Below are 14575 nucleotides of genomic sequence, written 5' to 3'. Positions count from 1 at the left end.
GGGACTAAATCACAGTACCAGAATCGATATAATCGGTCCGTTCGGTTCGTTGTGAGCTTGATCGGACAGAAGTACAGAGCCAAGTCACCAAACCCATTGATAGCCTAGCTAGAACTAGAACGATATATGTCAACTCGCTTCGTTCCTGAATCCTGATCATTTCAATGAAGTTGTTTGCCCAAAAATCATTGTTCCATTAAACCTCTGAGTTCTCGCGCAACAAACGAAAAACTCACGAGTTCGAATAAAAGCACAGAAACTGCAATAAAAGAGTAAAAATGGAGAAGCTGAAAGCTGTGGTTCCAAGCGGTCTTAAGGGGATACTTTCTGAAAGTAATCCAGAAGATATTCCATCCACTTGTTCATCTCTTCTAGAATTCTTCCAACCTCTGCCACTATTTCAGAAAGTAACTATTCACTTATTTCTCCCATTTCTATTTTTACTTGAAAGCAATAATCTAGAGTTCTCAGACCGTTTAACTACTCCTTTTGTCATTTCTTTTTCTTTTTCTCTCTCTGATTTGAATTCTTGTCGTAAGGTGGTTCGAGAACTAACGGACCCAGAAACTGCTCTCTGCGCTAAGAACGTAGCCACTGCTTTGGATTTTAAGCATAAGGGCAACGAGTATTTTTCGAGCGGGGATTACGCGAAAGCCTTGGCTTTCTATTCGCAGGTCCTGCTCTTTGCTTTCCTTTCTTTTAACTTTATTCTTTAACTGAAAAACTTGATTCTCCCTTTCTTCTTACTTGATTTTTTTAATGACTTAATTCGCTTTGGCAATTGCACTGCCTGATTTGCATTGCTATTCGAATGCCGGAATCATGCGTTTGCTGATTAGCGTGATGGAGGTGCTTATTTGAATACTCATGCTTTGCCGTTTTCAAAAAATAGGCATTACGTTTTGCTCCAATGGAGGTTGACAAACTGGACGAGATGTTGGCTGCCACAATTTATGTGAATCGAGCTTCTTCACTGCACGTGGGTTTGAATCTGAACTTGTGTTTGTCAAGTTGATAGTTTCGGTCTTTTTGGAATTTGATGTTTGTTGATTTGTTTAATACATTTACTGGGAAACCGCAGCATCATTTTATTCTATGGTTAAACTTAATAGTGAGAACGAATGTGTTTATCTCTTTGGCACTGTCTTTGCCTCTACAGACGCATTATCAAATTGTTTTAAGTCTGTCATCCTGGAATTGCCAACTTCGTTACTGACATCTTGAACTGTCTAGAGCTCAGCTCCATCTACTTATTTGTGCTTTCTTTTAATCTATTTTCCAGAAAATGGGCCTTCTTATTGAGGCCTTACGAGATTGCAATCGGGCTGTTGTACTTTCTCCTTGCTATGCAAAGGTAGGTACGAAAGCATTCTTCATTTAATTTTGTTTCTTTCTCACTATGATGCCACACTTATCTGTTTGGCACTATAGATCTGTCTTTCTTGTATAAACCTCTTCTTATTTTTGTGAATAATACTATTTGTTAGTTAAAAAAATGATACTATTGAAATTTGTTGGAGTATTCCATTTGTATGAAGAATGGGGCTATTTTAGGAAGAGGATATATAGTCAGGGACTAATGTAATGTCAACTCCATTATTTAATACTGTATGGAATGTCTCTCCCATTAAAGAGAGACAGATTGGCATGTGATATTGCTAGACAAGCAATATTAACTCTCTCTTCTCCTTTTTCATCTTTCTTATTTTTAAAATAAAACAGTATTAGAGCAAGGAGATTCTGTGAACGTTGATGGAGATGTCTTCAGATCTATAAATTGATATCTTCTTTTGTGTTTTGATCACCTTTCTCTTTCCATTACAATTCTTGTTCATCTTTCATTCAATTTTTATTTATTTTTTAGTGCTTGGAATTTCTGTTATCTTGTTAGTGCAATCTCCAAGAGTATTGGAGTATTAGTTTGTTTGAAGCATGTGGTTATTTTAGGAAGAAAATATATAGTCAGGGACTTGAATGTAATATGAGTTTCATTGGGGTCTTTCTAGTAACTTTGGATAATCTTAATATTATATAAAGAGTCTCTGTAAAATTCACTACTCTTCTTCCTTCTCTTCTCTTTTTTCTCCTTATTCACAACAACAAAATTGATCAGAAAATCCTCCTAATTCATGAACATATGGTTGCCAGCTGGTGGAAGAAACTGAGATCATTGTCATATCTTTCATTTACTATTCCAAAATGTGCAACGATCATCTAGTCATTGGGCCAGGGTCCTCAGGCTGGACCCATTCAAAATTTAGTAAAAGCTCAACCCGAGCCTGCCTAAGTTGCCACCTTGATGGCTTCAAATGCTCATTGATGGCTATAAACTATGGTGACAGGAGAAATAAAGTACACAAGGTGTCTTTGTAGTGAAGAATTAGATAATGGACGAAAATTTGGGTTCAATTTTAATTGCTGTCTAACTTGTTTTCTGTATTGGTTGAATTTCTGTGGAAGAGCTAAGAGAGCTTATCTCTCTCTGGTTTGTACTTGGCTTTGCTTTTTAATAAAGATTATATGTTATTGATAAAAAAGAATGAAGAGGGAGAAGAAAATCATAGATTTGTAAATTGGACTTAGTGTTACATAGTGTATACCCTCAGGAGTCCAATATTAATTTTTCTTTTTTTTGTGAATAAAGTATGAGTCTCTAGTACAATTATATGTGACATTGTGGTATATTTCTGTGATGAAATTCTGTGTTTCTAGTACAGAATTTCATCAGACTAACAGAGCAGAATTGGGAGAGAACTTCTAGGATATTCTTGAGTTACAGACTTGTAATTTTGATCAGTTTCTTGTCTCTTAAATTGTCTCATATATTTTGCATTTTTTTTTTGTTAAGGCTGTGGTGGGGTGTTATCTTGACACCCCTTAGATGACTTCTTTTTCCTTTAATGAAAATTTTATTTTGATTCTTAAAAAAAAAAAAAAAAAAAAGAAGTTATTCCCTTGATCTACATTTTAGGACTATTTTTTTATGAATCATTTTAGGACTATGTTATGAGCAAGGTTCAAAATATCGATATGCCCGTGTATTGGCAGTGGCGTATTGGTACTAAAGTCCTTGTGTTTTTATATTGTTTTAGTTTTTTTTTTTTTCAAAAATTGGTTTTTGGGTAGAATTTTCTATATATTTTTTCATTAAAAAAGGAGGGTTTCCACAGGTGTTTCAGAACCCAAAAGATACAATACGATATGCCCGATACGGGGTGTATTGTATCTAAATTTTGATCCTTGATTATGAGACTACATTTTCACCATGCAGCCTAAATTTTCTTAACCAATGGATTAACCTGGTGGGGACCATCACTCATGATCAATTTATGGTGGGGACCATCACTCTTCTTTATTTCTCCCCTTTTCTTCCTCCTTTTTTGTATATAAATCTTCTTCTGTATCTCTTCTTTCTGTTTTCTTGATCAGTAACAGAATCAAGATTTATTGCTTAAAGAAATAAAGCATGTATCTCTTCCTTCTGTTGTAAACTTAAAATGTTTAACATTCTCCACTTATATTTTCTCCACCTTTTGGCTTGTTATTGTTTGCGTTTTTCCACTCTTGATCACTATGATTTCCTACTGTCTCCTGTATTGTGATTGGTGTTTCAATCTTGTCCTCTTCCCCCACATTTTCAGCTTGGATTACTTGTTTGTCTATGACCCTACTACACTTGTTGGGGTCTCCACTTCTGGTGATCTTGGCACACTCCTATCAATGGAACAGTCATCACTTAGACTGCTATTCTTGGGCCTCTGGATTTTCATTAACATTATGATCATTACTCAATTTGAATAGATGCTGCTCTCCATTTTGTGCTCACCTCTTGTTAGAGATTCACAATCCTTAATTTAAACTCACCTATACCTTTCACAGTGTTGCTTTGACTCCACTCTTCTAATACCCTCCTCTTGTAGCCTACTAGACTATCGTTATGTATATCTTTGATTGGTTGATCACTTATGTCTTTGTTTGTTTTAGTTGAGGTGCCACAATTGTCTTCTTATCTGAGTGGATCTAATTTCCCTGTTTTCTTTATTTGAATAGTTCTTCTTATCTGAATGCCTCTTGTTTTACTTTCCCAACTCCCATCACCTGCCCTGTTAAGATCTCCATCTCAGCCAAATTTATTTATGACCCAAATCTTGGGTCATAAATACTCTTCACTCAATCTTGGCTTATTCCTAGTGGTCACTCCTAAGCGCTTGTCTGGAAAGCCTCCCAATAGCCCCTCTACTCATTGCTTATTAAACTGAAAACCTTTGTTGCCTCTTTTTTAACACTTGAAGACTTTTTATTACCTCCTTTTTTCTACATGTCTCTGGCATGTTTTAAAGCTGTGGTATCGACTCGTTGCCAAGTCATTTGATTGGTTAATTTTTCCTACCATAGCACCATGTATCCCTCCCCTTTATCCTGCTAGTGTCTCTTTGAATTTCTCCCTTACTACTATCGGTATTTATAGTATTTGTAATCATTCATGGAGAGAGAAAGAAGAGAAGAGAGGAGAGAGGAGAAGAGGAAGATACGATTGAGAGTCTCAAAACTATATTTGGCGGCAACCAGTTTGTTTATTTACATTAACTTAATATAAAGGAATGATAAATTACAAGTATGCCTTTGGTGGCACTCCCTAGTAACAAGCTAATAAGAAAGAAAGAAACTAACCGACTGACAACACATTAACAACAACTGTAAAATAACAATTAAATAATCCTTACAACACTCCCCCTCAAGTTGGGCTGAATATGTCTATCATGCCCAGCTTGTCACATAACTCATTGTGCCACGAGTATGGAAGTCCTTTTGTGAGGACATCAGCAAGTTATTCCTTGGAGTTGACATAAGGGATGCAAATTTCCCTTTTTTCCAATTTTTCCCTTATGAAGTGTTTGTCCACTTCAATGTGCTTGGGCTTCTCATGTAGGACAGGATTGCTAGCGAGGTTTATGGCTGCCTTGTTGTCGCAGTAATGAGACATAGGATTATGAACAACAACTCTAAGCTCCCCTAGAAGGTTTTTTAGCCAAAGGACTTCAGCCACCCCATGTACCATAGCTCTATATTTAGCTTCAACACTTGACCTTATTACCACACTTTGTTTCTTGCTTTTCCAGGTCACTAGGTTTTCTCCCACAAATGTGCAATACCCACTTGTAGATTTTCTATCATCCACAACACTTGCCCAATCAGCATTTGTAAAGACTTCCACCTTTAGGTGATTATGTTTACTAAATAGTAGACCTATTCTTGGATACTTTTTTAAATATCTAAGAACTCTCTTTGCTACCTCCATGTGTGGTTTCTTAGGAGAGTGCATGAATTGGCTCAACACCCCAACTGAATAGGCAATGTCTGGACGGGTCATGGACAAATAAATCAACTTTCCCACTAACCTTTGGAATTGTTTCACATCTTTCAGAGGTTCACCATCACAGTCACCCAATTTGTGATCAACATCCATGGGAGTATCTGATGGCCTTTCACCTAACTTGCCTGTGTCTTGTAACAGATCAAGGGTGTACTTCCTTTGAGAAATGAAGATAACCCCTTTTTGAGTGGGCGACTTCAATTCCAAGAAAATACTTCAGGGGACCTAAATCTTTCATTTCAAATTTAGATGCAAGGAATTGTTTCAATTTTTGTATTTTTAAACTCTAATTTCCTGTAATGATGATATCATCCACATACACTATCAATACAACAACCTGTTCCTGACATCTCTTCACAACGAGTGTGTGATCAGACTGACATTGCTTGAACTCTACCTGCTGAATCGCCATGTGAAACTTACTGAACCAAGCCCTGGGAGATTGTTTTAAACCATAAAGATACTTTCTTAGCTTGCACACCTTATTTTCACTTCCCTTGGCACAGAATCCAGGGGGATGAACCATGTACACTTCCTCCTCTAGGCCACCATTTAAAAAGGCATTTTTTATGTCCAGTTGATGCAATTCCCAGTCAAGGCTAGCAGCTAATGATAGCAGGACCCTAATTGAGTTCATCTTAGCTATTGAAGCAAAAGTCTCATCATAGTCAACCTTATACCTTTGAGTGTACCCCCTGGCTACTAATCTTGCTTTGTACCTTTCAACTGTCTTGTCCGCCTTATGTTTAACTGTAAACACCCACTTACACCCCTCTGGGTTTTAAACCCTTGGAAGATCCACCAATTCCCAAGTTTGATTTTTATGGAGGGCATTAATCTCCCCCTTCATAGCATCTGTCCATTCAGGGAATTTTTAAGGCTTCCGCAACATTTCTGGGTATAGGGGCGCAATCAACTGTAGATAGGAAGGCTCAGTATGGGGGGGGGGGGAATGTGATCATAGGAGACATACTGGGTAATGGGGTGTTTGGTAGTGCTTGTCCTGACTCCCTTTCTTTGAGCAATAGGAATGTCAAGCTCATCCACAATAGGAGTAGGAGTATCAATAGGTTCTATAGGGTTTGGACTTACCTCCTAGGAGTCTAACGGTGTCAGTTGCTCAATGTTTGGCTACTCCAAATCTCTATCACATTGCTGTTCTCTATGGCGTGTACGTTGGAAGACACGAAAGGGAGCAAGGTCCGGAATAGAAGGGAGACTTGGCGGACCTAAACTTGCTTCTCCTCTTCCACACTACTCTCCCCCTGAGGAGAAGCAGGGAAGAACGGTTCAGACTCAAAGGACACATCCATAGACACAAAAAAATTATGACTAATGGGATCAAAGCACCAATACCCTTTTTGAGATGAGTGATACCCTATAAAGATGCAAGGAATGGACCGAGGGTCTAACTTACCCCGAGATGGAGACAAATCATAGACAAAGGCACGACAACCAAAAACTCTCATGGGAATGGAAAATAATGGGGACTGAGGGAACAACAACTGATGAGGGGCCATGTAGTTCAACACTCTGGAGGGTACGCGATTGATGACATAAGCAACTGCAAGTATAGCATCCATTCAAAACCTTTTTGGAACATTCATGTGTAACATCATCTCTCGAGCTACCTCAAGGAGGTGTCTATTTTTTCTTTCCACAACACTATTTTGTTGTGGTGTTCTTGCACATGAGCTTTTATGAATAGATCCACGGGAGGCAAAGAACTCATTGAGCTCACCATGGAAATATTCCTTTGCATTGTCTGATTGGAAGATCTGTATTTCAACATGGAATTGCATAAACACCATCCTCTGGAAGTCTTTCACAATCTTTGAAACTTCGTCTCTACTACACATAGAGAATACCCATGTATAGCGAGAGAAATCATCGATCAATGTGATAAAGTACTTATACCCATCCTCAGAGATTGTAGTAGTAGCCCCCCATACACCAGAATACACAACATGAAAAGGAATACTTGATCTTTTATTATTTGAGTGAAAAGTTGTTCTACATTGTTTGCTCAACTGACATGTTTGACACTGGAACTCTGACACTGAACATGACTTAAATAAATCTGGAAACAAAGACTTTACTATTTCAAAAGAAACATGACCTAACCGACTATGCCACAAAAAAATTTGACTCTTATTTGATTGGCTATGACTCTAAGGACGACATCGAGAGACCAGCTTTATTGTCAAGAATGTGGAGACCATCCACTAGGCTCCCTCTACCAATCGTCCTCCCAGAAGTTAGATCCTGAAAAACACATGAACCAGAAAAAAGGTTACACTATAGTTTAAAGAGTTTGTGATGCTATTGATTGAAAGCAAATTTATAGGAAGTTGAGGGACATACAATACACAATTCAGGTTAAGGCCATGGGGAAGAGATATTGATCCTTGGCCTGCAATGGAGGAGAATGATCCATCTACGAGCCTCACTTTATCCCTTCCTAACAAAAGGCTATTAGTCTGAAACAAGTTTGGCTTACCGGTCATGTGGTTAGAGGCCCCTGAGTCAATGATCCAAGGGGAGTTAGTGGTAGTGGTGACATGGAATGTAGAAGCCACATTACCTGATGTAGACGCAAATGAAGTAGAAGGAGTACCAGTAACTGGACTATCCATCTCTCGCAAAGCCCTACTATATGACTCCAGGTGATCTCTGAAGGAATTCATGATATCTTCCTTGGGGTCAAAACTAGTAAAGTGGTCCTGAGTAATACCAACAGACTGAGTATCTTGGGTTGCACATGTGTTGCATTATGTGTTGTATTCGGCTTTTTCTAACCTTGTACTCTACTCTGTTCTTGGTTCTTCATTGCCCACTTGGGCTTCCCGTGAATCTCCCAACATGTCTCACATGTATGTCTCGAGTGCCAACAGTGGGTACAAAACGACTTGTTTTTATCATCAGCCTTCTTGGAGTCACTTTTCTTTCCTGTATTGTTACTACCTTTGCAGCCAATGCTACCTGTTGCTCCCCCTCAGTTGTAACCATCACACTCCGCCTACTTTCCTCAGATTAAATGAGGGCATACACCTCTTGAACCGAAGGAAACTCTTTACTTCCTAAGATCTGAACTCTCAAGGGTTCATAAATAGGGTTTAGACCCAACAAGAATGCAAAAACCCGCTGCTGAGAAACCAGCTTCTTATAAGCCTTAGCATCATCATCATGTTTCCATTCTATAGCCTGATAGTGATCCAATTCTTTCCACACTGAAGTAAGGACTGAATAATAGGCAGACAAACTATGATTCCCCTGTTTACAGGTTGAGGATTCAGCTTTCAACTGGTAAATCTTGGCATGATGCCTTTGCTCAGAATAGGTGGTTTTGGCTTGTTCCCTAATCTCACTAGCGGTGTCTGCCCACATAAAGTTGTTCTTCACATCAGGTTCCATGGCTGCAAGGAGCCAAGGCATCACCATACTATTTTCTTAGTCCCACCTATCATGTTCAGCTGTCTCACTCTTGGGTTCTTTAACTCTTCCATTTATGTAACCAGCTTTTCTCCTTGCTGTTACATAAAGTTTTACACTTTAGCCCATTCCAGGTAGTTTAGACTATTTAAATGGGTAATGGGCATGGGAAGCATCATGCTTTCACCTCCCATACCAGCTGTGCTACAGGTTGGTGTAACCTCCAATGAAGCTGAATCATAGTTTTCCATTGAGGGAGAGAGTCTACGCTACAAGAACAAGACCAAATCCCACACAACTACACAACAGCCACAATCAGAATACTAAACCCCCAAGAAATTTACTTCTGGAATGAGAGAAAAAAAAAGCTGCTGAAATCAACCCAGTAATGGTTCAGCCATTCAAACAGCCCAGTAATCAGTCCAGCAACCAGCTGTTAGAATAGTATACTAGCAGTTCGACTACAGCACATGCAATCTAACAGTCCAGCATCTAAACGAAGATGTAAAACCAAAAACTAAGGCCTTCACACCATTGACCACAGAAAAAACACAAGAACACATACCCTGTCCAGCACCTGTACGAAGGTGCAAACCCAGAAATTAATTTTCACAGCATCGAACAAAGAGAAGGGACTCTTTACTGCATCACCCTTCTTTTGCTAGGGTTTCCTTGGTGCTACGACCAAGGAAGAACCCAAAGAAAGTAGCCGCAAGTCGCCTGACCAGTCCGGTTAGGTTTCTCTGTCTTCCACGTCCAAGAAATCAAAGAAAAAAAAGGAACTGAGAATAGCCCAGAATGATGCTAGGTTCAGATGAGAGAAACAGTTCTGTTTTTTTTTTTTATAGTTCAGAATGATGCTCTGATACCATGTAATCATTCATGGAGAGAGAGAGAAGAGAAGAGAGGAGAGAGGAGAAGAGGAAGATACGATTGAGAGTCTCAAAACTATATCTGGCGGCAGCCAGTTTGTTTATTTACATTAACTTAATATAAATGAATAAGAAATTACAAGTATGCTCCTGGTGGCACTCCCTAGTAACAAGCTAATAAGAAAGAAAGAAACTAACTGGCTGACAGCACACTAACAGCAACTGTAAAATAACAATTAAATAATCCTCATAACAGTATTCATTGAGCCTACACGCCTCCCTTATCATTTGGCCCTGAGAGCTTCCCAACTACATATGGAATTACCTTTCTACCCTTCTCTGTTGCCAGGTGATCTTCCCCCAACAATTGACTAGTCACCTTCCCCTTCTTCCTTGCTATTCTCTTTCTCTGCAACTCCACTATCAACCTTCTTTCACTTTCCTTTTTAAGACTCTAAAAAATAATTGCTCTTCACCTTCGACCAACAGTCTCAGATCATACTATTCAACTGTGAAAGCAAGCTGCATCCTCATATTCAACTGTGAAAGCAAGCTGCATCCTCAATGCAACTCTATGAGTTTCCTCCATTTTAATTAGCAACCTCACCATGTCCAATCTGTTCCATGCTCTGTTCCTATCATTGAATTTATAAAATTGGCCCAAGCAGTTGCCTTTGCTTTGGAAGTTTCTAGACATCAAGCATGTAATGGAATGCCTACCATGCATAATGACACCATTTTAGTCCTATTTTGGTCTCTCAGTGTTCTTGTTAAAGGGTACTACCTACTTAATCTCAACCCTGGGAATCTATTTTGCCGCTTGCATAATCCCGCACCCTTTTGCCTCTGCTTTTTCTTTTTCTGAAGATAATCTGGCTTATATTGCATCAGCCAAAAACAGTAACAGAAACATAAAAAGCAAAACCAAAACCCAAATACAATAAATTCTGGTCTCAATACAACTAAATTAGATTCGAAGTACTCCAAAAATCAGAACCTAAGTTTTCTGTTTTAGAATCCATGAAACCTGGGAGTATCAACGTCCAGTCCAAAAGTTTTTATCCAATGAGTATGCAAACTTTCTTCTTGCCTTTTGATTTTACATAAAAAATTCTTCTATAAATTCTTCTATTTCTTTCTTTCCACACCTTCCTACATACTGCAAAGGGAACATAATCTTTGCTTTCCTGCTTCCCCATTGATCACCAGCCAATGTTCAAAAATATCCTTAGGCATCTGAGGAGACCACCCACCCATCTTGAACAGTTGGAAGAAGAAAATCCAACTGCACCTTACAAAGTTGTGATCTACTAACAAATGCAATATACATTCAGCATCATATTCACAAAGAACACATCTATATGCCAAATATAAACCTCTTTTTCTCAAGTGATCTTGAGTGAGAATACTGTCCATAGCTATTAGCCATGTGAATGCTTCAACTCTTAGGGGAATTGGGTTACCCCATACACCTCCAACTGAAGAGCTTTCCATTTGACTTTGAGCCAAAGCTTTGTAAAGAGATTTTATAGAAACTTTCCATTCTTGAACTCCTTCCACCACCATGCATCTGCACTTTCCAGATTGATCACTGCCTCTTGAAGTTTAGGCAAAAGCACCACGCATTCTTCCATCTCTTGATCAAGCAAAGGTCTTCTGAAAGTAGGAAACCACTAAACCTCTCCCTGCCTCCACTCAAAACATTGTACAATTGTCACCTCCTTTCTAGTTAATCTGTATAATCTTGGATGCAAATCACATAGATTCTCCACTTTCAACCATTCATCCTCCCAAAACCTAATTCTAGACCCATCCCCCACCCTCCAAGAAACAAAAGGCCTTAATAAAGCATGGAAATTCATAATCCTCTTCCACAGTCACCCCATAGGAAGGTGTGACCCCTCTTGAGTCCCACCTAAAATTCACCACCCCATACTTACAAAGCAATAACTCTCCTCCAAGGTCTCCCTTTCCCACTCAAACTCCAAACTTATTTTCCCAATTAATTTTGATAAAAATTCTTACCCTTCTAATTCAAAACCACCATCTTTTTTCTCCCTGCATACCCATTCCCACTTTACCAAATGATGCTTCTTTTGTACAACTTTAATGTTTCACAAGAACTCCCTTTGAATCCTTTCAATCTCCTTTATCACTAATGCCGGGGCCTTTAGAAGAGACAAGTAGTAACAGCTTGATGGGTTTGATAAAACACTCTTAACAATAGTGATCCTACCACCAAAAGAAAGATACTTCCCTGTGCACCCTACCAATATTTGCTTGATTGTATCCAACACCGGCTGCCTAGTAGAAGGAGCTGAAGGTTTTACACCAATAGGTAATCCCAAGTAGGTAAAAGGAAATTCACCAATTAGGCACCCTAAGGTTGTAGCACAAGGTTCAAGTGTATCTTGTTGCATTGTGCCACTCCAATCAAAATACTGTTGTTTAAGTTGATATCCAAACCTGAGAGCACTACAAAACATTTAGAAATTCCCCTCAGCTTCAGCACTTCCTCTGAGGTATCCAAAAGAATCAAAACGTCATTTTGCATACTGTTAATGTGTTATCAACCACCCTCTCCTCCAACCTTAAAACCTCTAAACAAACTTGCTGCCACTCCTTTGTTGATTAATCTGCTCAAAACCTCCACCACCAACCATAGTTTTCAAGGCACCATGGCGAGGTTAGGCGATGGGTTTTTTTTTCATGTTGAAAACATAGATCCTAGGGTAGTTCCCTAGGTACCATAACCATATTTCCTTAATAATTATATTCATAATTTTCATAAGAAAAGTATAAAGTTCATATTAAAGTATAGAAAATCAACATAACCCTTAATTTTGTTATAGGAAAAGAAGAAAAGAAAAAGTAATGGCGGTAGTACTTCCTTACTTATTGGTTCAGGTTTTGAAGTCTTTGAGGGTTCAATATAGCATTTAGCAATGTTTTTGTTGATTAAACCCTAATAATTAAAAAAACAATAAGAAGAATTTAGTATATAAACACAAAATGATTATTCTAGTTTAATAATGTCTATTTTATAATTATAATCTCAAAAAAGAATGAACAAAAAAGTATTTTATAGTAGGAAGTAAAAAACTGCTTGGCGATTAGGCGAGGTGAGCCTCAGAGGGCGCCTTAGGCGATGCCTAGGCACCCGCCTAGGCGTTGCCTTGACAACTATGCCACCTACACAAACAGCATTGGAGATTAAGGATCTGTGATGAGTCCGCTTCAATTTCAAAAACAAGGAGCTGGTTCGAGGGAGCTCACCCTCCTGAAACAGAGTAAGAGGGAAGAAGAAGAAGAAGAGGAAGAGGGAGAGAAAAGAGAGGGGATAATAGGGTTTCTTACTTCATACCATGGAGATCAGATTACATAATATTTTTACTTCACCTGCACATGGCTGAGACTGTGATGGATAACTAACTTGGTGACATGGCTCCCTTGTATAAACAAACCGCAGCAGGGGAGTCACATGGGTGATCAGGGGCTGCTCTCGAGCATGACCCGTCTGCTGAGTGACATGGGCCTGGTCTTCATGGTTTGGGCCTAAGTTATTATCCGGCTGCCTATCAGTCCCACCCCCTTCAATAAACACCTTGTCCTCAAGGTTGAGGTTGGGGTACTGATTCTGTAAGCTCTCATAATCTTCCCAAGTCGCATCCTTCCTTGGTAGATTGCTCCATTCCACTAATGCTTGTTTGCGGACCTTCTTCCCAGTCTTAATCCATCAAAGATCAGTAATCTGTTGGGGTTCTATCAGAATGTCTCCTGTGAACTGTGGGAGAGTTGGTTGTACCTTGGTTGCATGTGCCAAGCATGGTTTCAATAGACTGACATGGAAAACTGGGTGCAATTTTGAGGAGGGAGGAAGATCCAGTTTGTAGGCCACCTGTCCCACCCATTCAATCACCATGAAGGGTCCAAAGTACCTGAGAGCCAGCTTTTGCCAAACCCTGCGTGCCACTGAAGTTTGCCGATAGGGCTGTAGTTTCAGGTAAACCCAGTCTCCAACTGAAAATTCAAGCTCTCTGTGCTTCTGATCACAAGTCAGCTTCATCCGTTATTGGGCCTGTTGAAGGTGCAGTTTGAGTGACCTCAGTATTTCATCTCTTGAGAGCAACTGGTTTTCTACTTCAGCCACTGTGGAAGAGCCTCTCTCATAGGGTAACACCGCTGGGGGATCTCTCCCATAGAGCACTTTGAAAGGTGTTGTTCCAGCTGAAGCTTGATAGGTAGTGTTGTACCAATGTTCTGCCCACGGCAGCCAGTGGGCCCATTGTGTTGGCTTTTCCCCAATAAAGCAACGTAGGTAGGTCTCAAGGCACCTGTTTACCACCTCGGATTGGCCATCAGTCTGGGGGTGGTAGCTGGCTGTATGGAGCATGTGAACTCCTTGAGCTGAAAAATAGGCCTCCCAGAACTTACTCATGAAGAGGGGATCCCTGTCAGTCAGAATAGAATTTGGGGTGCCATGTAATTTGGCGACCTCTTGGATGTAAGCCCGTGCTACTGTAGTGGCTGTGTATGGTTGAGGCAGAGCTATGAAATGGGCATACTTAATCGATCCACTATTACCAATACTACAGATTTCCCGGCTGATTTAGGTAACCCAGTAATAAAATCCATGGTTATGTCTTCGCAAACCTTCTCTGGAATGGGTAGAGAGGCTGAAGTAAACCCACATGGGATCGTGTGATGTACTTATGTTGCTGGAAGATGTCGCACTAGGCAACATAGTCTTGAATTGTGCGTTTCATCCCCTTCCAATAGAACTGGTCTGCAACCCTTTTGTATGTTTTGAGAAACCCGGAATGCCCTCCCTTGGCAGAATTGTGGAACAGTTTGAGTATCTCCTTTTGATGTGCTGAATTGTTTGCTATCACCACTC

General features: G+C 39.6%; 1 protein-coding gene across 4 annotated transcripts in view; it reads left to right on the top strand.

Annotated features, from left to right (window-relative positions):
* Positions 1–14575, top strand: part of TPR9 (Tetratricopeptide repeat (TPR)-like superfamily protein) — a 109789-nt gene continuing 95214 nt past the window's right edge. For 3 of the 4 annotated variants that reach the window (XM_088947898.1, XM_088947895.1, XM_088947896.1), the window contains exons 1-4: positions 53–407; positions 540–674; positions 893–979; positions 1283–1354. In XM_088947898.1, the coding sequence (XP_088804024.1) occupies positions 279–407; positions 540–674; positions 893–979; positions 1283–1354 (423 nt within the window). In that variant the 5' untranslated portion in view covers positions 53–278. Of the gene's footprint in view, positions 408–539; positions 675–892; positions 980–1282; positions 1355–14575 lie in introns of all 4 variants that reach the window. The other variant, XM_088947897.1, reaches the window with a different exon arrangement.

This window comes from Nelumbo lutea, chromosome 5 (genome assembly GCF_056320005.1).
Source record: "Nelumbo lutea isolate HS-2025 chromosome 5, American lotus-T2T, whole genome shotgun sequence".
Classification (NCBI taxonomy): domain Eukaryota; kingdom Viridiplantae; phylum Streptophyta; class Magnoliopsida; order Proteales; family Nelumbonaceae; genus Nelumbo; species Nelumbo lutea.
Note: the sequence above shows the minus strand (reverse complement) of the source record. Positions and strands in the feature narration are given on the sequence as shown.